A 27,994-nucleotide genomic window follows, 5' to 3' on the forward strand; every position below is an offset into this window, starting at 1 on the left:
TTTGAATTGTTGCATATATTTGATTTGGTTTGAATTTGAAACTTGATTTGAATTTGAATTGAAAACCCTAGAGAAAATAAATAGAAAAGCAATTAGAAAATCCCTAGAAAAAGGAAAACATATTTCAGCCCAAACCGGCCCACTAAGCCCAGCCCCCGCGCGCGCCCTCTGTGCCTGACAGGCGGGCCCCGCTTGTCGACGCCAACCCGTGCGCGCTCACTCCCCCGCTCTCTCGCTGCTCTGTGGGGCCGAGCTATCGGCGCTGTTCTTTCCCCCGCGCCCTCTCTCTCTCTGTCCCACCGTCCCCACCTGTCAGCCGTCTCTAACCTCTCGCCCATGATCTTCCCGCCGTGGACGCACCCACGTCCGCGCACCTGCGCCCCTTTTGAGGCCCGTGTCCTGCTCGTCCACCTCCCCTCGCTCATTTGCGCCCTCTGCCAGACTCTCTCGCACTCTCTCTCGCTCTGCCCATGCGTGCAGGGAGCCCCGCCATCGCCCGCCGTCGACCGCTGCCTATTCTGTGGCCACCGTCGCGTCCACGCCCCGTCCAGTGTCACGGTGAGCTCTGCCATACTGTCAGCTGCTCAGGACACCCTTCGATGTGCCCTCTCCCTCTCTGTTTCGTCCGGTCCGTGCTCACCAGAGCAATCTTCGCGCAGCCGGAGTCCAGCCGCCGTCGCCCCATCGAGTCCTTGCGCCTCCACCATTGCTTCGTGACTCTATCGTTTCCCCTCAAGGTGAGCAATCCGCCCGTACCCTTAATTTGGTCAACCCCGCTCTGTTGCTCGCGCGATTACTCGCCAGAGCAATCCCGCGTCGCTGTTAGCCCACCCCACCGTGGTCTACGCTCTCTAGTGCCCCTGCGCCAGCGTGAAGGCCATGGCTGAACCCGCCAGACTGCCCTGATCGCGCCCAGGCTAGTCCCTAAGCCTCGGGAGCCCCGCCGTGGCCAGCCTCCTCGTCTCCGGCGAGTCCTCGCCGCGAGACCGAGCGGCGCCACCGCGCCCATGTCTGTCCCCGGCCGTTAGATATCGGGCGTCCGTCCAAGATCGGGCGGTTTAGATTTAACCAGAGCAGATCTGATAGCAGCCCTCCGATCTAGATCCAACCGCCTCTCTCTCTTCCCCTCACCCGCGTCTCTGCCTCTAGGCCCGGCTGGTCGGCCCGCCCTGGCTCGCTGACGCCCTGGCCCTGCCTGTCAGCCGCGCACGCGCGCGCCTGCACGATCTAATCTGGGCCGCTGATCTCTGATCCGATGGCCGAGGTTACACCGTACCCCTTTGCGTGTGAGTTTTGCTTAAGAGCCCCCTGGTTTTAGGGAATCAACCCGCTGTCCTCTGTTTTAGCGTGCAGGCCCCAGGTTTCTTTTAGATAGCCCCCTGTTCTTTTATTTAATCACATATTTAGCCCTAATTTCATATTTTAAACTTCAAAACTTGTTTATTTCATATCTTTTTCATATGAACTCCAAATTTAGTGGTTCAAATTGCAAAATGTTCATAAAGTTATTCTATGTTCAAATAAAATATGACCAACTGTAGTCTGTATACTTTAATTTTACACTTGGAATATATGATTAAAGTATATATTGATTTATTCATTTAATGAAATAAATAAAAGGAGAATCCTAGGTGTTAAAGTATATTTAATCTTGTGAGATTAGTGGTATGCATTACATGAATTCATTTTTGGTTTAACCTTTAGGTCTTAATGAAATGAATAGAATTAGGTTATGTAATTATGGATAACACTTAAAGGATAATCAAGTTCCTAAATGAGAGTAGTTCATCTTATAATTTAATCTTTTCTTTGTTTAATTACTACTTTACCTTTTTGAGCTATGTTCCAACACTTTAGAGAGTAATCAATCCCAATTAAGCTTAGTCCATTTTATAAGTTGATCTCATTCTCTTTTATTTAATATTATACCCTTTGAGATGTTTTCCAATGTTGGTGTATGCTTGATGTGATGTTCATTTGTACTTTCCAAATGTATTGAATGTATGCTCGCTTTATTTAGACAACGAACAGCTCGTGGTTCCTGAGTGTGTTGCCGAAGATCCCTCTGAGCAACAACCTGGTGAAGGCAAGTGTCCTCAGACCTATCATGTCCTACTTTACTTTGTAATTCATTGTCCCGCATTACATTATTGAAACTTAAGGATTGACTAGTCTGTATTTACCTTACCCTTGTTTACCTTTTTGGGTTAATCATGGTTAGCTTATGCTATTGCTTTAACTTAATCAATGAATATTATGTGATCTTTTATGATACGATGATGTTATCCCGATGAGGTTCTTGTGATTACTTTAGGGGGCTCAGGCTGTTTCCTGAGTACCTCTTCGTAAGGACCTGTTTGGGGAGTGACAACCCGGGATAACAGTGCAACCATGAGGGTGGAATGGGACGCCCTTAGCTGATTAATTAGTGGAACCAGAGGAGTAGTTGGCTTCACCGTAAGGCCGTCAATGGGGTCCAGGCATAGTACTTGCTCTGCCGAGGCTGGTTGCAGAGGTTCTTTGATTTGGTTTTGTTAGTCACTCTTCCTTTGGGGAGATGTACTGTGTTTATCAAACTGGAGAAACCTAACAGGTGACTATGACCTCTAGGGAATCTTTGTAAAGGCTACGTAGTGAGACCCTGCTAGGTCACCTTGGTAGTGATCAATGGGGAGGCTAGAACCCCGGGCAGAATGGGAATCATGGCTGGTGGGTAAAGTGTGCAACCTCTGTAGAGTGTTAGAAACTGATATATCAGTCATGCTCACGGTTAAGAGCAGCCTTGGGATCTTCTTCGATTAGAAGAACTTTGGTTACTTTTATGATGATGAATAGCAATGATGATTATAAATCTGATCTCTGGTATTTCCTCTTGGAGGGAGTGCCACTTTGTAATAACTGGGTTATTACTAAAATTTGGCTTTACTTATAGTAATAAAACTTGACCAACTAAAAGCAACTGCTTAACCTTAACTCTACATACAGCTAGTCCACTTTAGCCAAACGAGACATTTGCTGAGTATGTTGATGTGTACTCATCCTTGCTTTACAAACCACCCCACCCCAGGTTGTCCCCACTGTACTCAGTGCTCAGGAGGAGATGTTGGCAACATGGAGGACCTTGAGGAGTTCCAGGACTATGATGAGTTCTAGTTTACTTTAGTGGCAAACCCCCAGTCAACTACCTGTGTAGGCTTATCTTCTACGTTTCGATACTCCGCACTTTGATGTTAATGTTAAACACTATGGATATGTATTAGACTCTGTGGATGTCTTAGACATCTTGATGTAATAAAGTACCTTTCGGTTATTTAATTCGAGCATTGTGTGATGATGTCCAATTATGTAATCGCTGTGTACGTGAGTTCTGGTCCTGGCACGTACATGGTTCGCATTCGGTTTACCTTCCAAAACCGGGTGTGACAAGAGCCCTCGGATTCAAAATCTTGCCTTAGACCAACTCGGTCATGGACAACGACCTAACCTAACCAACAGGTTCATAATGAGTTGCCTAATCCATCTATCCCAACATAAAAGCAAAGTAAACCCTGTTTGACCTATTTCATTATTTGAGGGACTTTAGGAAGTGCCAAGACAACTTTCGTATGACTCTGGATGCTTTTATAGAATTGCATGATACTTTAGTGAGGTATCATGGGTTAATGTCAACATAAAAGGTGGAGTCATGTGAGGCATCAGGGATGTTCTTATGGGCTTGTGGGACACAACAAGCGACACACCAAATTAGAGATAATTTCGAAAGGTCTTTGGATACCATTAGTAGGAAAATGGTTCATGTGGCAGTTTCTAGGTATCTAAGGTATGGTTTTGCACAAACCAATATATGTCCAAAGGATCCAATGTATTCTAAAGTGCATAACAAGCTCATGCCTTATGCCCTTTTCTTTGACGGGTGCATAGGAGCTTTAGATGGTACACATAGTCTAGATCATGTATGTCATGAGTCGAGGTCGGACTAAATAAGTAGAAAAGGGTGGCCTAGCTACAATATATTAGGGATTGTAGACATGGATATGCGGTTCACTTTTGTAGGTGCGGGTCTGACTGGTTCTTGTCGTTACATGGCAGTGCTCAGGGATTGCATGGGAGAAGCAAATTATCCACACCCACCAACAAGTATGGTGGCATGTTATGTTGGCATTGCATACATTGTCTTCATTATGTTCTAGTAAATGTTTTTCTAAGTTTATTTGTTTTAGTATAGGGAGGTATTATCTAGTGGATGTTGGTTATGCAATTTGCGAAGGTTACTTGCCACCATATCAGAATCAGAAATATCACATAAAGATTTTCATTGAAGAGGAGCAGAAACTGTGGAGAAAAAAAAATTCAATTTCCACATCTCGAGTCTACGAAATGTAGTTGAACAAGCTTTTAGACTTCTCAAATCAAGGTGGCATGTGCTACGAGGACTCCCGTTGTATGAAAGAAGCAGGCAAGTGAAGATTGTAATTTCTTGTTTTGATGTGCACAACTATTTGTTGGACCGAGGCCACATAGGAGGATCAGGGAGTAGTTTGCATGGCCAAGCTGATTACGATGTGTCAGATTGGGTGAGTGTTAATGCAAGTCAAGAAATGACATTAGTGAGAGATTGTATCGCCGCTGAAGTATCGTTGATGTAGTCAACAAGTAGTAGTGTTAGTGAAGTTAAGTTTGTTTTGTTTTCATATTTGGTGGGTTTGCACAAATTACTAACAATTTTGTAATTGTACACATATTACCGACAAAGGAATCCAGAATGGAGCTATTTTGGAATTTGTGATTCAACAAGGGTGGGTAAGTGTGATGTTCCTCAGTGGATGTAATGAAGTAGTTAGATGAATCTGATTTGTGTTGTAATGCATCGTGGTACTGAGTACTCTCTAGTACGAACTAGCTTTGCAGTAGTTAGATGAATATGTATATGTAATGTACTGTGCCCATAAGTATTTTCCACTGTTCGACGGCTGTGTTGGTAATTCAACTGAAATGTGGCACATGCCCCCTTGTATTTTTTGAAATATGGACATCCAAAATCGCCTCCAATACAAATTGGATGCGACCTATAGTTCCCGTCGGGAGGAAGAATGTGTTTACAACACAAAGTTCACTGCGGTGTTCCTTAACACAACCCGTCAGAGGAAGGATGCTATTTCCACCGGCAGGTTGGGTTAAGGAACCGCCAATGAAAATGCTATTTTCATTGACGGTTCTTTTATACCTACTGACCACTTAACAAGTTGGAAACATCAACCCGCCCTAATGCCTTCTAGCTAGTTGGCGCGGTAGTTAAAACCAAGTCTTATTCAGGAACCGGTACTGATGTACGTACCCGTCCTCCAGTGTGGTGTTTGTTTTCTGATGAATGGGATTTGAGATTCTTTAGAGCTCGCGCTGTTGTGTGATGAATCACGTACGTTCCCGGCGAGACTTTTCTTGTGACGTGTTTTGCGCATCGTTATATTACTTGTCGATCGCTGGGTAATGTGTTTTTGCGTGAACGTATATGGTGAGTGTGTCGCCATTCGTCAAGTGTTATTAAGTTCCTCGCTCGTTCACACCAGGGAGAGAGGTCATGCATGGTAAAAGAGCTAGGGTAAAAGGTCTAGTACTAGTAGCTAAGCATAGTTATCAACGAAAGGGAAGCGTTTGTGGCAACTGGTGGCAACAATATACTTCGCCTTTCTATTGGCATCATGCCATTGCATGCCCGAAGTATATTGCTCAATGCTGCCTGCTGCTCGTTGCTGCCCACTGTGAGCTGAGAAAGCGAGCAGAACGAGTTGACCCCAACAAATACTATTTTAATTAGCTCTTGCTTTTCAACATGATCTACGACGTGTGTGGATGCCGAGATGTGATGTGCTGCAGAGGCTGGACATGACACCTTGACCAATCATGGAAGCTAAGGCCCGGATTCGCCCTCTCTGTATCTCTGCCCGCGCGGAAGCCAGATTGAAATGCATGTACTATACCTACTCGTAATGTTTGCAGTCAAACTGCATGCATGAGGAAAATGGAGACGATGATGTATAATGGAGCAAGGCCATGGACGCTTTCAGTGCCTCGGTAACACGCCCTAGAGTCCTTTTGCCTCTTTACGGAAGGAGCTGGAGTGAGGCAGAAGCAAAAGCCCTCTGCCTGCTCCTGTGCTGCTGCGCGTGGGCGTGGGCGTGGGCGTGGGCGTGGCTGTGGTTTACAGAGTACACTACTCAATACCCATTCAACACAACAGTGTGCATCGATGTCCCCTCCCAGCCGGCCCCGGCCCCTACGATTCACGCGGCCACAAAGATTTATTTACCGCGCGCACATATATGTGGCGACCATATCTCTCTCTTTGTGCTGGCTGGCTGGCTTCAGGTGTCTTGTCGTGAAGAAAGGTACCTGCATGCCTTGCAAATGCCTGTCACTTAGTCTTGCCCAGAATGGCTGGCCTTGTTCTGACGGTATCTTGGCCGTAGCATCAATTGCGCGCCGCTTCTGCTCGATCGATCGCCATGCATGCAGAACAAATGGGCTGCTAGCTGCTTTTCTTTACAAGCTCTTCTCTTTAATTTTAGTAGATAGATAGATGCTTCTGCAGCGCAGGGTGCTATATATATAGCAGCAGCTAGCTGGGTGTGCTGCGTGCACATGCATGATTCACTTAGACACAAAGTGTTATTATCTAGCTAGTCTGGCTCAGCTCCTCGCTACGTACAGGACCACACCGCCGGCCACGCGTACGCCAGCAATGGAGAGCAGTAGAGACCACGGCCGCGGCCTCAAGCCGCTGCCAGCGTGGACGACGACGACGACGCCGGCGGGAACGGGACACAGCTTCAGCCTGGCCGCCGGCTGCTTCCCGTGGCCGCCGCAGAGGTCGTCGCCGCCGCCGTCGGTGTCCTGCTACACCTGCGGCTACTGCAGACGGGAGTTCAGGTCGGCGCAGGCGCTGGGCGGCCACATGAACGTCCACCGGAGGGACAGGGCCAGGCTCAGGCAGTGCTGCTCGGCGTCGGCGGCAGCGCACCCTTCTGCTTCCCTTCCGAGCCCCGCCCTGACCGCGCGCCACCAGCACAGCAGAGCTCCGATTCCCAACCTCAACTTCTCGCCGCAGCACTGCGCCGCCGGCGGCTCGATGGCCGCCGCCGACCCCGTCATCTACAGCTTATTCTCGACGACGACGTCGTCGTCCACCGCTGTGGCAACGAAGGCGGCAGTTGAGGTGAGCTTGGAGCTGGGGATTGGGGTCTGCGGTAGAAGCAGCGGCCGTGGCGGTGGTGTCGTCGAGGACGACGGGCTGGATCTTGAGCTCAGGCTCGGGTGCGCATGGGAGTGATGACTGATGACTGATGAGGCACACGTACGTAGTGTGTCGTCGTAAGTGTGAACCATGCATGCATGCAGGTCGGTGTAGTGTAGGGTTAAATTAAATGGTCGTCGTAGCTGTCATTATGTGAACCTTATTTCCTTTTATTTTATTACACGTGTCCTCCCTCGCTAGCTCTCGTCCATGTATGAACTATGTGCGCCCCCGCAGCAGCATTGCCACGACTTTGCTAATTGAAGTAAAAAAAAACTTTATAATGTTAGTGTGGTTTGTGGCTCCACTACCGGACTGACATTTTTTATGGAGTGTCTCAAATACTCGGCAAAGTTTTTTTACGCTCAGCAAAGATTTTATCGAGTGTTACACTTGGTAAAGAATAATCGACAAATATTTTATCAGCAATTAGTTCTTTGCTGAGTATTTTTTTTCTGGCACTCGGCAAATATTTTGTCGAGTGTCAAAAACACTCGAAAAAGTACTCAGCAAATTAAGAATCACAAAAAAAAACAGCAAAACAATTTTTTATATTTAGGGGAACACCCCCAACCATCACCACTGCCCTACCATCGTCCTTCATTTTCACCATTCTTTTGAACTGAATTTTGCGCGCAACCTACTCAACCACTACACCACTATATCACTTGTGTCTATATTATGTTTTCCTTCCTCATGTATTATAATAAACCGAGAGTAAACTGATTATTTGAGGCACTAAAGAAATTTAAATGAAAATGTTGGCATCTGTAAAGTTACATATCTTTTCAAGATCTACAACTTTCATATTGATAGTTTCATCCGAGGTCATTTACAAAATTTGAATTTAAAATTTGAAAACTTCAAACATATTTTTCTATGACAAGATGATTTTAAATCAAAAAAATTATCAATTAAAAAGTTTCATAACATTTCAAGACCTACAAACTTTTATTTTGGTGGTTTTTCCATCCGAGATTGTTTGAAAAATTTGAATTTTAAAATTCAAACAAAGTTTTGCATGACAAGATGATTTCAAACGAAAATGTTGTCAATTACAAAGTTTCATAACTTTTTAATACCTATAACTTTTTCATTTTGGTGGTTTTTCCATTTGTGGTCGTTTTGAAAATTTGAATTTTAAATGTTTAAAATTCAGAGGTAGTTTTTATAGACAAGATGACTTTAACCAAAAGGTTGCCAACTACAAAATTCCAGAACTTCTTAAGATTTACAAAGTTTATTTTGGTTGTTTGGTCATTTATTCATCCCACATGTTGGTTCTAACATTATTCATAAATCTTATACATCTCTCTTGTAGTTTCATAAACTACGAGAGAGATATAGTTTTTATGAACAAATTTACTTTTATTTTATCATATGAAGAAATGACCAAAATATAAATTATACATCTTGATGAGTTATACAAATTTATAGTTGAAAACGTTTTCATTTGAATTAATTTACTGCTTGAAAATGCAATTTTTAAATTGTCTTTGCCGAGTGTCAAAAATAAAACACTCGGCAAAAAAGCTCTTTGACGAGTGTAAAAAACACTCGGCAAAGAAACCCTTTGTCGAGTGTTTTTGTTTGGCACTCGGTAAAGAACTTCTTTGCTGAGTGCCCGAAAAAGACACTCGACAAATCATTTGGCACTCAGCAAATAGTCAGATTCTGGTAGTGCTCCATTTCAGTCTTTCATGTTCGTGGTCGTGTTTTTCAACACAAATTGAAGGTCCATTCATGTGCATGGATTGAAGGTTCATTCATAAACGACCTCATGTCTGTGGTTGTGTTTGTAAGAAACGGTGACGCCTAAGAGGAGGAATTAGGACTTATAAAAACTATCTCTAAACTAGGCCACAAATAAATCCCTAGAATAGAATATATGCAAATAACTTAACTAGATTGTGCAAACTAGGTTTTTTCTATGTGTTGGTATCTCTACCGCAAAAGTAGTTATGCAACCTAAGTTCCAATCCTATATAATCTACACTAAGAATATTAAAGACTGCAACTTTAGTTGAGAGAGAATGTGGAAGATTAAAGAGCTAGAATAAAAAGTAAGCTCTCGTGGACGACATCGGTATTTTTACCGAGGTATGCGGAACCATGCAAGGTCCCGAGTAATCCTCGGTGCCCCTACGTAAAGGGTAGCCCATGCGAGGGCCAAACACCACAAATGAGTAACTCCATAGAGAGCCGCAGACCTTCTCCACGCGCAAGTGGTGCTCCGCTTCCGTCCTCCTCTCGGACGCACCCAGTTGTCTTCACTATCGAGCTTCCAACGGAAATGCCGCGGGACTCGTTCGCTCCGGTACATGGTGGTGGTTGTGACACAAACGTGCTTGTCAAGGTCTCGCAAGACTCTCGCGCCACTCGGTACAATTACAATGGCTCGCGCAAGAACCGAGGGGTTATGTGTGTTTTTCTAAATTTACTCAACTAACTAAGAATCACCTAGAACAAGCGCAATAGCAGTCTAACTAACCTAAGCACCTCGCTAAGCACCAATGCTAATCACCGAGTGTTTCTATTAAGCAATTGGGTGTTTGAGCACTTGGAAATGTCTATAACATGTGTTGGTATGTTACTTGGGCTCCCCCACTTTATATGGCCGACCAAAGGATATAAATAGCCCCCACTCAAAAATAGTCGTTTGGACAGAAGTAGCAGTTTTCTGTATAAGGGTGCACCGAACTGTCTGGCCGAAGACACCACATCAGCTAGCCATTGTGTCCTCCTTACACTGTAGACAGTCCGGTGTCATATGGACCATGTCCGGTGCCCAAATAGCCTTTGGCCATTGCCGACCGTTGGACTCGGTCCGGTGCACAACAGTCCTATTTGGTGCTCCAGCTGGCCAAGAGTTGGTTTTCTGTGTTCTCTGTGCAACCGGTCCGGTGCACACCAGACAATATAGTTCACCGCTAGTGTGCCCCCGATGTGCCAGCCGATAGCCCAACTTTGGATTTCTTCACTCTTTAACTTGGGCTCCTTTTGGTCTTGTGTCTTGGACTTTAGCTGAGTATTTATTGATCTTCTTGGAGTCTTTTAGATCTTCCTTTGAGGTGTTGCATCCTCATAGCCTTAGCCAAATTCACTTCACATCCTATGAACTACAAAACACAAAAACTTGAAGAACATTAGTCCACAAGGTTATGTTGATCATCAAACATCAAAATCCTTAAACAAATGGGTCGGGTCCATTTTCCTTACAATCTCTCCCTTTTTGGTGATTGATGACAACAAAACCAAAGCAAGAAAATGTAACAAGTACAAAGTGTAAAAGATGCATTCTACTTGCTAAGATGCATGAATGTGCACATAATGTGAGATTATGGACTTAAGCCTCCCCTAACTTCATAATCCACATGCTTCCTATTTAGGACCAAAACCAACAAGATAACCACTTGATAGGATCAAAAAGTTAAAATTTGGAGGTTTTTGGTATATGTTAACTTTGGTTTGCTTTGGTCCATGAAGTTCTGCCCCTTTGGAATCAAACACCAAAAATTAAAGGAAGACATGGTAAGCATATATGAAGCAATTAAATACTTGCACTCTAAAAAGAAATACTCCCCCTAAAAGAGAGCTCTCCCCTTTGAAAGAGTATTCTCCCCCTTTGTATGTGTAGGAAATGGTGACACCTAAGAAGGGGTGAATTAGGACTTCCAAAAAACTATCTCTAAACTAGGCCACAAATAAATCCCTAGAACAAAACCTATGCAAATAACTTAACTAGATTGTCCAAACTAGGTTTTGTCTATTGCTATCTCTACGGCATAAAGAGTTGTGTAACCTAAGTTCCAATCCTATATATTCTACACTAAGAATAGATGATTGCAACTTAAGTAGAGAGACTAAATGCGAAAGATTAAAGAGCTAGTAGAGAAAGAAAAATCTCGTGGACGACGCCGGTATTTTTATCGAGGTATCTGGAACCACACAACGTCTCGACTAATCCTTGTTGGTTCCCCTGTGCAGAGGGTAGCCCACGCAAGGGCCAAGCACCACAGACAAATAACTCCGTAGAGAGCCGCAAGACTTCTCTACGCGCAAGTGGTGCTCTGCTTTCATCCTTGTCTTGGACACTCCCCATCATTTTTACTATCGAGCTTCCTATCAAAACGCCACGTGCCTCGTTCCCTCCAGTACATGGTGTTGTTCGTGAAACAAACACGGTTGTCACGGTCTGACAAGACTGTCGCTCCACTCGGTACAATATTACAATGGCTCGCGCAAGAGCCGAGGGTTGTGGTGGGTTTTTCTTACCTCACTCAACTAACTAGCATTACACTAAAGCAAGCACAATAGTGGTCTAACTAACCTAAGCACATCACAAAGCACCTACGCTAATCATCGAGTGATTCTATTAAGCACTTGGGTGTTTGAGCACTTGAAGATGTGTATAACTAAAAGGGAAATAGGGTCAAACCTTTTCCTAAATGATTTTGGTGGTTGAAATGCCCAACACAAATAATTGGACTAACTAGTTTGCTCTAGATTATATGTTCTACAGGTGCTAAAGGTTCAACACAAACCAATAAAAAGATCTAAGTTAGGGTTCAAAAGAAAGGAGCAAAAGAAACCGAAGTGAACCCTGGTCTAGCGCACCGGACTGTCCGCTGCACCACCGGACAGTGTCCGGCGCACCAGGGGTCGTACAGTCTGAACTCTTCACCTTCGGGTTTCTAGAGAGCCGCTCCGCTATAATTCACCGGACTTTCCGGTGGGCGACCGGACTGTCCAGTGTGCCAGCGGAGCAACGGCTAAGAAGCACAGCGGTCGACTCCAACGGTCGCCTGCAAACGTGAACAGTGCGCAGACAGTTTGTGCAGAGTCAGAGCAGCGCCAGAAGGCGCACCAGACAGTGAACAGTGCCTGTCCGGTGTAGCACCGGACTGTCCGGTGCCCCCAAGATGTCAGAGCTCCAACGGTCGAAACCGTCAGAACCCTAACGGTTGGGTGACGTGGCTGGCGCACTGGACCCATCGACAGACAGCCTCCCCAACGGTTGGTTTGGTGGTTGGGGGTTATAAATACCCCCCAACCACCACCACTCCAAGCATTCAAGTTTTTCAGACATCTCATTCAATACAAGAGCTAGTGCAATCAATATAAGACACAATTCAATAGAATCAAAGCCTCTCCAAGTCCCAAATCCACTCCAAACAAATAGTGACTAGAGAGAGAGAGTTTTGCTCGTGTTCTTTGAGCTCTTGTTCTTGGATCGCTTTCTTCTTCCTCTTTCTTGTTCTCAAGACACTTGTAATCAAAGCAAGAGACACCAAGTTGTGGTGGTCCTTGTGAGGGGTCTAAGTGACCCGTTTGATTAAGGAGAAAGCTCACTCGGTCTAGGTGACCGTTTGAGAGAGGGAAAGGGTTGAAAGAGACCCGGTTTTTGTGACCACCTCAACGGAGACTAGGTTTGCAAGAACTGAACCTCGGTAAAACAAATCACTATGTCACTCGCTTTATTTCTTGGTTGATTTGTTTTTGCCCTCTCTTTTGGACTTGAATTTATTTCTAACGCTAACCCCGGCTTGTAGTTGTGCTTAAAGTTTGTGAATTTCAGTTTCTGCCTATTCACCTCCCCTCTAGGCGACTTTCAATTGGTATCGGAGCCCGGTACTTCATTAGAGTCTAACAACTCGAAGTGATGTCGGGAGGATCCGCCAAGAGGGAGATGGAAACGACCACAAGCCACGGGAAGTCTCCATCAAGGGAGTCCGGCTCCAAAGGAAGGGAGGAATCACCTCCCCGCGTCAAGTCGCATCAGAGTGGCGACAAGAAGAAGAAGATGAAGAAAGTGGTCTACTACGAGACCGATTCTTTGTCGCCCTCCACCTCCGGCTCCGACGCTCCGTCCGTCACTTCTAAGCGCCATGAGCGCAAGAAGTTTAGTAAGATTCCCCTACGCTATCCCCGCATTTCTAAACGCACTCCTTTACTTTCTGTCCCATTAGGAAAACCACCGGTTTTTGACGATGAAGATTATTGTTGAGTTTGGAGCGCAGGTACCATCCATGGGGGATGAAGGATATGATTCGGACAAGGTCGCCCAAATCCGACATTTTGACTCCCAAGCCACCACTATACTTCTCGCCTCTATATGTCGAGAGGAGTATAATAAGGTGCAAGGGCTAAAAAGTGCCAAAGAGATTTGGGACATACTAAAAACCGTGCACGAAGGAGATGAGGTGACCAAGATCACCAAGCGGGAGACGATCAAGGGGGAGCTCGATCGATTCATCCTCAACCAAGGAGAGGAGCCACAAGCAATGTACAACCGGCTCAAAACCTTGGTCAACAAAGTGCGCAACCTCGAGAGCACCAAATGGGATGACCATGAAATGGTCAAGGTTATTCTAAGATCACTTGTTTTTCGTAGTCCTACACAAGTTCAATTAATTCGTGGTGATCCTGGATATAAGATAATGTCTCCCGAGGAGGTTATAGGAAAGTTTGTGAGCTTTGAGTTGATGATCAAAGGCTGCAAACAAATCGTTGATCAAGGCGGCACCTCCACACCCGAGGTGCAACCCGTCGCATTCAAAGCGACGGAAGAAAAGAAAGAAGAGTCTACATCAAGTAAGCCCGGTCATCAAGAGCTTCCGCCAAATCCTCAAGTAAAGGAGGGGGAAGGATTACAAACCCCGCTCCAAGAAAGTGTGCTACAAATGTGGTAAGCCCGGTCATTTTATTGCTAAATGTCCATTATCTAGTGATAGTGACAGGGGCGACGACAAGAAGGGAAAGAGGAAGGAAAAGAAAAGATACTACAAGAAGAAGGGTGGCGATGCCCATGTATGCCGGGAATGGGACTCCGATGAGAGCTCCACCGACTCCTACTCCGACGAGGATGCCGCCAACATCGCCATTAACAAGGGACTCCTCTTCCTCAACGTCGGCCACAAGTGCCTCATGGCAAAGGACGGCAAAAAGAAGAAGGTAAAATCTAGAGCCTCCACTAAATATACGACATCTAGTGATGAGGGTAGCTCTAGTGATGATGAAGATTATTTGCTTGTTCTTTTTGCCAACTTAAACATGCAACAAAAAGAAAAATTGAATGAATTGATAGGTGCCATTCATGAGAAGGATGAACTCTTGGATAGCCAAGAGGAATTCCTTATTAAGGAAAACAAAAAGCATGTTAAAGTTAAAAATGTCTATGCTCAGGAAGTAGAGAAAAATGAAAACTTGTCTAAAGAGCTTAGCATTTGCCATGACACTGTCTCTAACCTTAGAACTGAGAATGCCAAATTACTTGCTAAGGTTGAGAAGTTAAATGGTAGTGATGATTCTCTTGTCAATCTTAAAAATGATAATGCTAGTTTAGTTGCTAAGATTGATAAATTGAATGAATGACTTTCTAGCCTTAAAATTGAAAATGACAAATTAATTTCTAAGGCTCAAGATTTAAATGTTTACAATATCTCTATTTCCAATCTTAGAAATGAGAACGCCATTTTGCATGCGAAGATTGATGAATTAAAATCTTGCAAACCTTCTACATCTAGTGTTGATCATATCTCTATTTGTACTAGATGTAGAGATATTAATGTTGATGCTATTCATGATCACCTAGCTTTAATTAAAGAACAAAATGATCACATAGCTCAACTAACTGCTAAAATTAATGAGCATGAGAAAGAGAATGAAAAATTTAAATTTACTAGAAGCATGCTCTATAATGGGAGACGTCCTGGAATTAAGGATGGCATTGCCTTACAACAGGGAGACAATGTCAAGCTTAATGCCCCTAAAAGATTGTCTAATTTTGTTAAAGGCAAAGATCCCATGGCTCAGGATAACGAGGGTTACATTTTATATCCTGCTGGTTATCCTGAGCATAAGATTAGGAGAATTCATGCAAAGAAGTCTCATTTTGTTTCTCACCATGCATTTATGTATAAGAATGAGGCATCTAGCTCTAGGCATTCTACTCATGTTAAAATGCCTAAAAATAAATCTCCTATTGCATCAAATGAGCATAATGTTTCATTTAAGACTTTTGATGCTTCTTATGTGCTCACTAACAAATCAGGCAAAGTAGTTGTCAAATATGTTGGGGGCAAACACAAGGGCTCCAAGACTTGTGTTTGGGTACCCAAGGTGCTTATTTCTAATGTGAAAGGACCCAAGACCGTTTGGGTACCTAAGAACAAGGCCTAAACTTGTTTTGTAGTTTTATGCATCCGAGGGCTCAAGTTGGATCATTGATAGCGGATGCACAAACCACATGACAGGGGAGAAAAGGATGTTCTCCTCCTACGAGAAAAATGATGATCCCCAAAGAGCTATCACATTCGGGGATGGAAATCAAGGTTTGGTCAAAGGACTCGGTAAAATTGCTATATCACTCGACCATTCCATTTCCAATGTTTTTCTTGTAGATTCCTTAGATTACAACTTGCTTTCAGTTTCTCAATTATGCAAAATGGGTTACAACTGTCTTTTTACGGATATAGGTGTTACTGTCTTTAGAAGAAGTGATGATTCAGTAGCATTTAAAGGAGTATTAGAGGGTCAGCTATACTTAGTTGATTTTAATAGAGCTAAACTCGATACCTGCTTAATTGCTAAAACTAATATGGGTTGGCTTTGGCATCGCCCACTAGCCCATGTTAGGATGAAGAATCTTGACAATCTTCTAAAGGGAAAACACATTTTGGGACTAACCAATGTTCATTTTGAGAAAGACATGGTTTGTAGCGCATGTCAAGCAGGGAAGCAAGTTGGTACCCACCATCCACACAAGAACATCATGACGACTGACAGGCCGCTTGAGCTACTCCACATGGATTTATTCGGCCTGATCGCTTACATAAGCATCGGCGGGAGTAAGTATTGTCTTGTAATTGTGGATGATTATTCTCGCTTCACTTGGGTATTCTTTTTGCAGGAAAAATCTCAAACCCAAGAGACTTTAAAGGGATTCTTGAGATGGGCTCAAAATGAGTTCAAATTAAGAATCAAAAAGATAAGAAGCGATAATGGGACGGAGTTCAAGAACTCTCAAATTGAAGGCTTTCTTGAGGAAGAGGGCATCAAGCATGAGTTCTCTTCTCCCTACACACCTCAGCAAAATGGTGTAGTGGAGAGGAAGAATAGAACTCTACTGGACATGGCGAGGACCATGCTTGATGAGTACAAGACTCCGGACCGGTTTTGGGCTGAGGCGATTAACACCGCCTGCTACTCCATCAACCGACTCTACCTTCACCGAATCCTCAAGAAGACATCATACGAACTCCTTACTGGTAAAAAGCCCAATGTTTCATATTTTAGAGTCTTTGGTAGCAAATGCTTTATTCTTGTTAAAAGAGGTAGAAATCTAAATTTTCTCCTAAGGCCGTAGAAGGCTTTTTACTTGGTTATGACTCAAACACAAGGGCATATAGAGTCTTCAACAAATCCACTAGATTAGTTGAGGTTTCTTGTGACATTGTGTTTGATGAGACTAATGGCTCCTAAGTGGAGCAAGTTGATCTTGATGAGTTAGATGATGAAGAGGCTCCATGCGTCTGCGTCGCGCTAAGGAACATGTCCATTGGGGATGTGTGTCCTAAGGAATCCGAAGAACCTCCACAAGCACAAGATCAACCATCATCTTCAAATCAAGCATCTCCACCAACTCAAGATGAGGATCAGGCTCAAGACAATGAAGAAGATGATCAAGAAGATGACCCACCTCAAGAGGAGAGAAATGATCAAGGGGGAGATGACCATAAAAAAGACAAGGAAGATGATCAAGAAGAACAGGGTCAAAGACCGCCACACCCAAGAGTCCACCAAGCGATTCAAAGAGATCACCCCGTGAACTCCATCCTCGACGATATTCATAAAGGGGTAACAACTCGATCTCGAGTCGCTCACTTTTGTGAACATTACTCTTTTGTTTCCTCTATTGAGCCATACAGGGTAAAGGATGCATTAATTGATTCGGATTGGGTGTTGGCAATGCAAGAGGAACTCAACAACTTCACGAGGAATGAGGTATGACATCTTGTTCCACGTCCTAACCAAAATGTTGTAGGAACCAAGTGGGTATTCCGCAACAAGCAAGATGAGCGTGATGTGGTGACAAGGAACAAAGCCCGACTTGTGGCCAAGGGATATTCACAAGTCAAAGGTTTGGATTTCGGTGAAACCTATGCAACCGTAGCTAGGCTTGAGTCAATTCGTATATTACTTGCCTATGCTACTTACCATGGCTTTAAGCTTTACCAAATGGACGTGAAAAGTGTCTTCCTCAATGGACCAATCAAGAAAGAGGTCTATGTTGAGCAACCTTCCGGTTTTGAAGATAGTGAGTACCCTAACCATGTGTATAAACTCTCAAAGGCGCTTTATGGGCTCAAGCAAGCCCCAAGAGCATGGTATGAATGCCTACGAGATTTCCTTATCACTAATGGATTCAAAGTCAGTAAAGCCGATCCTACACTCTTTACTAAAACCATTGCAAATGATTTGTTTGTGTGCCAAATTTATGTTGATGATATCATATTTGGGTCTACTAACAAATCTACTTGTGAAGAGTTTAGTAGGATAATGATTTAAAAATTCGAGATGTCTATGATGGGGGAGTTGAAGTATTTCCTAGGATTTCAAGTTAAGCAACTCCAAGAAGGCACCTTCATCAGCCAAACAAAGTACATTCAAGATATACTTACTAAGTTTGGAATGAAGGATGCCAAGCCCATCAAGACACCCATGGGAACTAATGGGCATCTCGACCTCGACACAGGAGGTAAATCCGTAGATCAAAAGGTATACCGGTCGATTTAACAATTTTTTCCAAGTGTAACATATGAACAGGTACCTTCGGACTCGGGTTAAAACCATACACGATGTGAAAAGCATGGTCGTGACGAAGGCTGATGTTGCTCCGAAGCTACGCGCAAGGGAGCTTCGGCTCAATGGCGGAAAAAGAACCGACTTAAAGGGGAAAAGGCTATCTAGTCCCCAATGGGTTGTCCATAAGTAAATAGTAAATATGAAGGGCATGGATGTAAATTTACACAGGATGCGCCCTGTGCCTATAAATAGATGAACAGTACCCCCGTACTGTTCACGCTGACTGGTATTCATTTGTGCGTCACGCTTGGATTTTTACCTTCTGTCAAGCCGAAGGTACAAATGTAATTCAATATTGTTTCTGTTTATCCTTATTAATAAAAGGAAGAAATATTAATAATGTCATGTAATTATTCATGTTGTCTTTTATATTTCATATACTTCTTCTTTTATTAACATATACTGCAATGATGAAGGTATGTCCTTTATGACCTTCGTCTGAAGATCATTATATCCTAAGTGAAATAATGCTTCGAAAGACGAAGGACTTTTAACCATTAACATTTGTGTTGCCTTGTTCTTAACTCATAGCATTTGAGAACAAGTCCCCAACATTGGCGCCCACCTCCGGTGTACTCACTTCCACAACCTTCGGCAAAGCACTGACCTTCGTCATGCCGCCGAAGAAAGCTTCAGGGCTAGGGGCTGCTGCACTGCAGCCACTGGACACAAACCAAGAGACTCTCTCTCCGAGAGGCTCGAAGCTAGAAGAGAAAGGCCACCAGTCCAACACTCCAGGAGGAGTTGGATCAAGAGATCAGGGACATGGAAATCATCCATGAACAAGTGCAAAGGAAAAAGGAGAAGATGGCTCGGCTGACCGATCTTCAAAGGAAGATCGACGAAGCTACTGAAGAAGTGCATCATCTTGCTCAAGATGAACAAGACCGAAGGCCCCAACACAGGGAGCTTCGTCAGGAAGGCTTATTCAATGAAGATGGATGGTATAATGATTTTAATCATGATACCTTAACTTTTGATGATGCTTCTCCCTTGGCAGCAGAATTGCAGGCTATCCCATGGCCACAATCCTACAAGCCACCCCAGCTACCCATGTACGATGGGCACTCAGACCCAAAACAATTTCTGATGAGCTATGAGGCAACAATATCCTCATACCGAGGCAATGCAGCTATCATGGCTAAGTCCTTCGTCATGGCAGTCCGGAACGTGGCCCAGACATGGTATTCTTCTCTTCGACCAGGGACAATCACGTCGTGGCAGAAGCTCAAGGACATGCTGGTGACCAGTTTCCAAGGCTTTCAGATGAAGCCAGTCATAGCTTAGGCCTTGTTCCTGTGCACGCAAGACCATGAGGAATACCTTCAGGCGTATGTCCGAAGGTTCTTGCGACTGAGGGCACAAGCGCCCACAATGCCCAATTAAATTGTCATTGAGGCCATGATTAAGGGTCTTCGGCCAAGACCTACGGCTCAGTACTTCGCCAGGAAGCCCCCACAAACTCTGGAGAAGCTGCTTCAGAAGATGGATGAGTACATCCGGGCTAACAACGACTTCCGCCAAAGAAGGGAGGAAGCTTACAGATTCTCGGAAATGACCAGGGGCTTCGGAGGAAGAATCCACCCGAGGCATGTCAGGTCAATCCACAACTCTAGTCAAAATGATGATAAAGGAAGCCAGCTTCAGAGGCCACAGTACACCTCACAATCTTCGGGGCAACAGCAAAGCTCTTTCGGGCCGTCAGCTCCAAGGGGCAGAGGCGCCAGGGGCTTCGAAGGAAGATATGGGGATCAGCCCAGGAAGATCTATTGCTTATTCTGTGGTGAGGACAAGAGCCATACTACAAGAATGTGCCAAATCACCATTCTAAAGCAAAAAGAGATCGCAGAAGCCAAAGCTCGGTAGAATCAGCCGAAGCAGGTCTTGCACACTGCTTCGTGCCATTCTCCCTACATACCAGAATATGTGGGCAATCATCCTGCAGCTTCTGTTGCTTCGGCTAGCCATTCACAGGCTTCCTGGCCACAACTCCCGCCCCCACCACCACTGCAACCGACCTATTCCCGAAGCCATCAGCCAGAAGGGCGCTAGCACTCCCAACAGCAACATGAATTCAGGGAGGAATCCGAAGCTCGCACGGTTAACAGTACTGTGCCAGAATCAAAGCACATTTATTGAGCGATATCCTACCTCTGAAATACTTTTATGTTCTATGTCATTTTGATTTTCAATAAGGAACAAGTAATGTAAATCTAGTTTTAATTCCTTGTAATAATTTTGCTTCTATTAGAATGGAATATATCTTCTTCATAGACTTACGAAGCTCAAAAATTGCCGAAGCTCAAAAGTCGTTCCTAAGGGAATGCAGAGCTAAAAACCGCTGAAACTACAAAAAAGTCGTTCATAAGGGAGCGCAGTGTAAGTTTTCTGCTCAAAAGTCGTTCCGAAAGGAATGCAGAGCCAAATACTGCTGAAATATAAGGCAAAGAAGTTCAAAAGACGTTCCTAAGGGGATGCAGAACTTATACCGTCGAAATAGAAGGCGAAGAAGTTCAAAACGCGTTCCTAAGGGGATGCAGAACTTACACCGGAAAAATAAACGGTGAAGCCGAAAAATAAATGACAAAGAGATTCCAGTCGTTCCTAAGGGGACGCAGAGATTGTGTGTTTCAGTGTGGGCATGTGGGTGTGTCTTCAGCATTAGCATCATCTTTTGCATCATATCATCACATCATCCCGCATAGCTTCACATCATACATCATATCGCACCAATGACACGAATTGAATATGGAGTCGATCTTCGGAGAATGCTTTGTAAAAATGAAAATGTGCTTAGGCACAAAGTAAGCTTAGAAATACAGTTTCATCAGCTCTGTTACAAAAGAAGGGATCCCTTGTTTACGAAGCATGGATATTTTTACGAAGCATGGATGTTTTTACGAAGCATGGATATTTTCACGAAGCATGGATCTTTTTATTTACGAAGCATGAAAAGAAGGGAAGGTGTTTTTTCGCCGAAGGCTCAAAAACGGTATGTATATAAAGTTTCATGCATCACAAAGAAGTGAATTACAGATAATTTACATATTAGATTCAAAGATATACACATCAAATATTACAGTCTTGTTACAATAAAGCTACATTGACCATTTAAAAATGTTTTTACAATAAGTACTAGTCTTCTTTCAGGATCTTCTCCGCAACTTCATTTAGCAATTTATTGACGACTTTGTCAACAATAGATTCAACCATATTAATGATCTCCAGTGCTTCCTTCATTTCTGGATCGGCCAGGGGATCGAACGGTTCTGGTGGTGGAGATAATTCAGCTACAGTGGAAAAAATTAATCATTCCAAAGCCACAAAAACAAATTTCGAAGCTGAACATCAAAAGATATTACCTATACGTTTTTCGCGCTCTGCAGCTTCTTCAGCTCGCCTTGCTTCTACTCGGGCATCATGGATGTCTTTTTCACTTTTCTTCATAATTTCATGAGCCATCTCTCGGCCACCATTCACCCAGACATCATTATAGAATTTTCCACCCATCAAGGTTGCTTCAGTTGAAGGATCCTTCGTGACATTTGCGGAGAAGGCAGCTTCGGCCTGGGCCATGGTTTTGATGTGATCGCATCCCGCATTCTCCAAGATAGCTGAAATCCCCCGCGCACCGGAGAATGCACAGACATCCCCGCGATCACTTAAGATTTCTTCGAAGCTCTCGGCCTCCCCACTTATCCATTCAATAACACCTTTGGGGTCGCCTCGTATGAAGTTTTCTTCGGTAGAATAGGCGCCCACGTTGGCGAAACTAGTTTTTATTTTTTTCACACAGTCCAAGGATTTTTCAAAGCATCTTTCCTTAGATGTGCGAAGTTCTTCAACGTTTTTCTCTAAATGATTTTTCCAATATTCGCTGATTTCTCGGTTAGCTTCTGCGAGTGCGCATTTGTCTTTAGCTTCGACCAGTTGCCTCTGAAGGCCTTCAATTTCAATTTTTTGGGCTTCAGCCTGGGTTTTGAAGCTAGCTTCATCTTCTTTCACTTTGTTAATCAGAGATAATAGGATTTTGTCTTTCTCGAGACCTTCGTTTCTCAGTTCAATTACCTCTGAACGAAGGTTGTTCAGGGCCATTGTGTAGCCTTCATCCTCTATATTTTTCTGTGCCCTGAGGGCATTACTAAGAATCAAGCCCTGCAAGTGGAGGAAAGAATAAGTATGACAAATAAAATACCTCATTTTTAAATTCAAATGTAACTCTTATACCTTTATGCTATTGTATGCTAAGCTGTCAGCAAGTTCATCCTTCGATAAAATTGAAAGGCCATCTTCCAGCTTCGGGAATCCCATGCTTTTACCTATCTCCCGGCAGACGGATATTTCTTTGTTGTCTTGGAGACAGTATAGGAAATCATCTTCATTTCTTCCATTAAACACTAATGCCCCATTCAGATATTTCAATTTTTGGGTATAGTGTCGTGCTTCTAGCATTTCTTCTTGAGATAGTTCCTTTCCCGAAGCATGACGAATGATGTACTCAGTGCTTTCTTTTGAAGCTTCGGGAGCAGGAGTTTCGACCTTTTCAGATGCAATTTGCTCTGTCGCCTTTTCTTCAACTACGGTAGGCTCTGTCTCAGTGGGCATTGAAGGCCTAGCTTTGGCTTCAGCTTGAACTTCTGTAGCTTCGGCTTGCCTAGTTTCGGTTTCGGCCTGCGATTTAGTTTCGGCTGGAACGACTTTCTTTACGAGAACAGGACTTAAGACTTTCTTTACGAGAACAGGACTTAAGACTTTCGTCGTTTCCAGCACAACATCCAGCACGTTTGCCATCCTTCTCCTCTTAGGAGTGGCAGCAGAAGTCTTTTGTATCTTCGGCAGATCTGCCTCTATTGGAAGACTCAAAATTTTTGGCATCTTCATTGTTTCTTCAATTTTTTGGCTTTTCAGCCTTATCAACCTTCGTTTCAACCAGCTTGACTATAAGTACCTTTGTCATTGCAGCCGGCTCTTCAGTGCTCTGCGCAGTCGGGATAGTTTCTTTTATTTCGGTAGCAGAAGAGGTTCCTGTGCCAAACTCAGGCACCACGCTGGTTCAATGTAACGCGGCCAGTGCGTAAGAACCTTCACCTTTTTGCCCTTCAGCACAAGTTCAACTGGGGTGGCCGAAGCAGCAGTTTTCCTCTTTTTCCCCTGTCCCCACAGCGGGTAGCGGTAATCGGGGTAAACGAAGCCAATGGCGTCAAAAACTCTGTTCACTCTCTTCTTTCGCCGACCTCCGAAGGCTGCGAACAATGCATTATCTTCTGCCTTGGAATATGCTCCAAGCAATTCATCACTTGTAGCTTCGATACACTTCAGCCAGTCGTCATTTGGCTCATCAAACTTCTCCCTGAATCTGAAGGTATACTTCAGCCGGACCAGACCACCTTCGCTAGAGTCGATGGTGGTCTCCTTCGGCATTTCCCAGCTATCTATAAGCGGCCATACCCTGAAGGCTATATGTTCTTGAATCAAATCTCTTGTCCTAATAAAGGAGCAAACAGTGCTGAAGGCCCTTTGACATGCTTCAACTGTCTCATCAATTTCTATCTTTGGCCTTCGAAGGCCGAAGCGGGACCAAATGGGGCGCATGATGACTTCCTTAATGTCTTCTCTCACTTTCAAATCATTCTTCACATAGAACCATTCTTCCATCCAAGCTCTGGGCCATCTCTTCCGAAATGTTGGCACCATGTGGCTTGCGTTGGGGCGAGCGATAAATCCATAACAACCGAAGTTGTTGTGGTACTGTTCTTTACCCATGGCCTTTGTCTCATATAGAAGTTTGTGCATACTACAGAAGCACTTCGTGTTTGGCTCTAGCCCTTGACTCCTTACTGCCTAGACAAAAATCCCCATCCTTATTATAGCTTCGGGGGTAATCTGATGGAGGAAGATCTGGTAGGTTTTCAACACTTCAACTACAAACTTGCTCAAAGGGAATCAAAGCCCAGCCTTGAAGAAGCTTCGGTAAATTACAACTTTGTTTTCCTCAGGGGCAGGGACATTGTTGTCTCCTCCAGCCCTCACAATATACATGTCCCGAAAGTACCTTCCTCTCATGTTCTCAAGATGACTCTGTTTGATGGTTGATTTTCCGAAGATTGAATGACTTGGCCGCCAAGGCCGATCCTCAGAATCCTCATCCCCACTTTCCACATCATAGCTATCGCTGTCACTAGTATCTTCAGATAAACCTTCCAGTATCTCTTTAGTAATTTTCTCTATGTTTGTTTTTGCCATCGACTCAACAAATCCATCAATATAAGGATCCACAGCCTTCTTCTCCTCAAATAGCTTCGCCTCTTCAGTCAACTTCGTCTCCGCAACAACCTTCTTTTCCTGAGACATTTTTTCTCCAGACATGGTGAAAACGCGTTTTTAAACCGAAGCTCAGAGAGCTTGAAAATCTAGCAAGCGCTAGTGAGCAAGAGCTATACAATTGAGAAAATAATGCAAATGGCAGAAACAGCGTATCAAATGCAGCTGGTGTGAGTTTCTATTTATACGCTCAGTGCGCTGTAAAATGGAGGGCCCCATTTGTCATTGTTTATTGCTATTCTAGCAAAGGGAAGGTGTTTTTTCAGACCTTTGGCTTAATGCCTTCGTCCATGTCACAGTCTGAATTCGTTATCTTAACAAATTAATACTGCGAGGGGCTACTGTTGGGGGCTTTCGTCGTCCGAAGGTCCTCAAAAACATGATTTAACAATGTTTTCCAAGTGTAACATATGAACAGGTACCTTCGGACTCGGGTTAAAACCATACACGATGTGAAAAGCATGGTCGTGACGAAGATTGATGTTGCTCCGAAGCTACGCGCAAGGGAGCTTCGGCTCAATGGCGGAAAAAGGAACCGACTTAAAGGGGAAAAGGCTATCTAGTCCCCGTTGGGTTGTCCATAAGTCAATAGTAAATATGAAGGGCATGAATGTAAATTTACACAGGCTGCACCATGTGCCTATAAATAGATGAACAGTACCCCCGTACTGTTCACGCTGACTGGTATTCATTTGTGCGCCACGCTTGGATTTTTACCTTCTGTCAAGCCGAAGGTACAAACGTAATTCAATATTGTTTCTATTTATCCTTGTTAATAAAAGGAAGATATATTAATAACGTCATATAATTATTCATGTTGTCTTTTATATTTCATATACTTCTTCTTTTATTAACATATACTGTAATGATTAAGGTATGTCCTTTATGACCTTCGTCTGAAGATCTTTATATCCTAAGGGAAATAATGCTTCAAAAGACGAAGGACTTTTAACTATTAACATTTGTGTTGCCTTGTTCTTAACTCATAGCATTTGAGAACAAGTCCCCAACACCAAGCCCATCAAGACACCCATGGGAACTAATGGGCATCTCGACCTCGACACAGGAGGTAAATATGTAGATCAAAAGGTATATCGGTCGATGATAGGACCTTTACTCTATTTATGTGCATCTCGACCGGATATTATTCTTTCCGTATGCATGTGTGCAAGGTTCCAAGCCGATCCTAAGGAAGTTCACCTTAGGGCCGTGAAAAGAATCATGAGATATTTAGTTTATACACCTAAGTTTGGTCTTTGGTACCCCAAGGGATCCACTTTTGATTTAATAGGCTATTCAGATGCTGATTGGGCAGGGTGTAAAATTGATAGGAAGAGCATATCAGGGACTTATCAGTTTTTGGGAAGATCCCTGGTGTCTTGGGCTTCAAAGAAACAAAACTCAGTAGTTCTTTCTACCGCCGAAGCCGAGTACATTGTCGTAGGCCATTGTTACGCGCAATTGCTTTGGATGAGGCAAACCCTTAGGGACTATGGCTACAAATTGAGCAAAGTCCCTCTCCTATGTGATAATGAGAGTGCAATCTGCATGGCGGATAATCCCGTTGAACACAGTCGCACTAAGCACATAGCCACTCGGTATCACTTTTTGAGGGATCACCAACAAAGGGGGATATCGAGATAACTTATGTTAGCACCAAAGAACAACTAGCCAATATCTTTACCAAGCCATTAGATGAGAAAACCTTTACCAAACTTAGGAATGAGCTAAACATTCTTGATTCTCGGAACTTTGATTGACACTTTGCACACATAGCTCATTTGTACCTTTGATCATATCTCTTTTATGTCTACGACTAATGTGTTTTCAAGTGTATTCCTATGCTAAGTCGTAGATTGAAAGAGAAATGGAGTTTTCTGCGAAGACAAGGCTTCCACTCCACTCTATCGGTATTATTTACACTTCGCTGTCACTCCACACCGTTCTTCACTTTGGTATAATATTCACTCATATTCCTTTGTACCATTGAGGAGAAAGTAAAAAAAGGGCTCTCAAAAGATTTCGTTTTTGGCGATTAATGCCAAAGGGGGAGATTTATAGCCCAAAGCAAAAGGACTGCACCACCAACCAATTTCAAAGTTTTTTAAAGAAGTTTCAATTGGTATTTAAATTTCTTTCATATTGGTAAAACCCTCTTGAACACTAAGAGGAGAATTTCATCCAGGGGAACTTTTTGTTTTAGTCAAAGGAAAAGCATTTGAAATAGGGGGAGAGAATCTCAAATCTTAAAAATGCTTCTCGAAATCTTATTCATATACCTTTGACTGTTTGCAAAAGACCTTGAAAAAGAATTTCCAAAAAGATTTGCAAAAACAAAACAAGTGGTGCAAATATGGTCCAAAATGTTAAAAGAAAGAAAGCAATCCATGCATATCTAATGAAAGAATAAATTGGTTTAATTCCAAGCAACCTTTGCACTTGCCTTATACAAACTAGTTCAATTCTGCACTTATATATTTGCTTTGGTTTGTGTTGGCATCAATCACCAAAAAGGGGGAGATTGAAAGGGAAATAGGGTCAAACCTTTTCCTAAATGATTTTGGTGGTTGAAATGCCCAACACAAATAATTAGACTAACTAGTTTGCTCTAGATTATATGTTCTACAGGTGCTAAAGGTTCAACACAAACCAATAAAAAGATCTAAGTTAGGGTTCAAAAGAAAGGAGCAAAAGAAACCGAAGTGAACCCTGGTCTGGCGCACCGGACAGTGTCCGGTGCACCAGGGGCCGTACAGTCTAAACTCTTCACCTTCGGGTTTCTGGAGAGCCGCTCCGCTATAATTCACCGGACTGTCCGGTGGGCCACCGGACTGTTCGGTGTGCCAGCGGAGCAACGACTAAGAAACGCAACGGTCGACTCCAACGGTCGCCTGCAAACGTGAACAGTGCGCGGACAGTTCGCGTAGAGTCAGAGCAGCGCCAGAAGGCGCACCAGACAGTGAACAGTGCCTGTCCGGTGGAGCACCGGACTGTCCGGTGCCCCAAAATGTTAGAGCTCCAACGGTCGAAACCGTCAGAACCCTAACGGTTGGGTGACGTGGCTGGCGCACCGGACAGTGTCTGGTGGCGCACCGGACTGTCTGGTGCGCCCATCGACAGACAGCCTCCCCAACAGTTGGTTTGGTAGTTGGGGCTATAAATACCCCCAACCACCACCACTCCAAGCATCCAAGTTGTTCAGACATCTCATTCAATACAAGAGCTAGTGCAATCAATACAAGACACAATTCAATAGAATCAAAGCCTCTCCAAGTCCCAAATCCACTCCAAACAAATAGTGACTAGAGAGAGAGTTTTGCTCGTGTTCTTTGAGCTCTTGTTCTTGGATCGCTTTCTTCTTCCTCTTTTTTGTTCTCAAGACACTTGTAATCAAAGCAAGAGACACCAAGTTGTGGTGGTCCTTGTGAGGGGTCTAAGTGACCCGTTTGATTAAGGAGAAAGCTCACTCGGTCTAGGTGACCGTTTGAGAGAGGGAAAGGGTTGAAAGAGACTCGT

The 27,994-nt window shown here is 43.8% G+C and overlaps 1 protein-coding gene across 1 annotated transcript; it reads left to right on the forward strand.

The window, feature by feature from the left end:
• The first annotated feature begins 6,631 nt into the window (after nucleotides 1-6,631).
• On the forward strand, nucleotides 6,632-7,598 carry LOC100275992 (uncharacterized). The gene has a single exon (NM_001149893.2). The coding sequence runs from the start codon at nucleotides 6,644-6,646 to the stop codon at nucleotides 7,325-7,327; it is 684 nt and encodes a 227-aa protein (NP_001143365.2). The 5' UTR covers nucleotides 6,632-6,643; the 3' UTR covers nucleotides 7,328-7,598.
• The last annotated feature ends 20,396 nt before the right edge of the window (nucleotides 7,599-27,994 follow it).

This window comes from Zea mays, chromosome 10 (genome assembly GCF_902167145.1).
Source record: "Zea mays cultivar B73 chromosome 10, Zm-B73-REFERENCE-NAM-5.0, whole genome shotgun sequence".
Classification (NCBI taxonomy): domain Eukaryota; kingdom Viridiplantae; phylum Streptophyta; class Magnoliopsida; order Poales; family Poaceae; genus Zea; species Zea mays.

Coding starts and splice junctions, on each gene's coding strand:
- LOC100275992 (NM_001149893.2), top strand. CDS start 6,644: ATGATTCACTTAGACACAAAGTGTTATTATCTAGCTAGTCTGGCTCAG.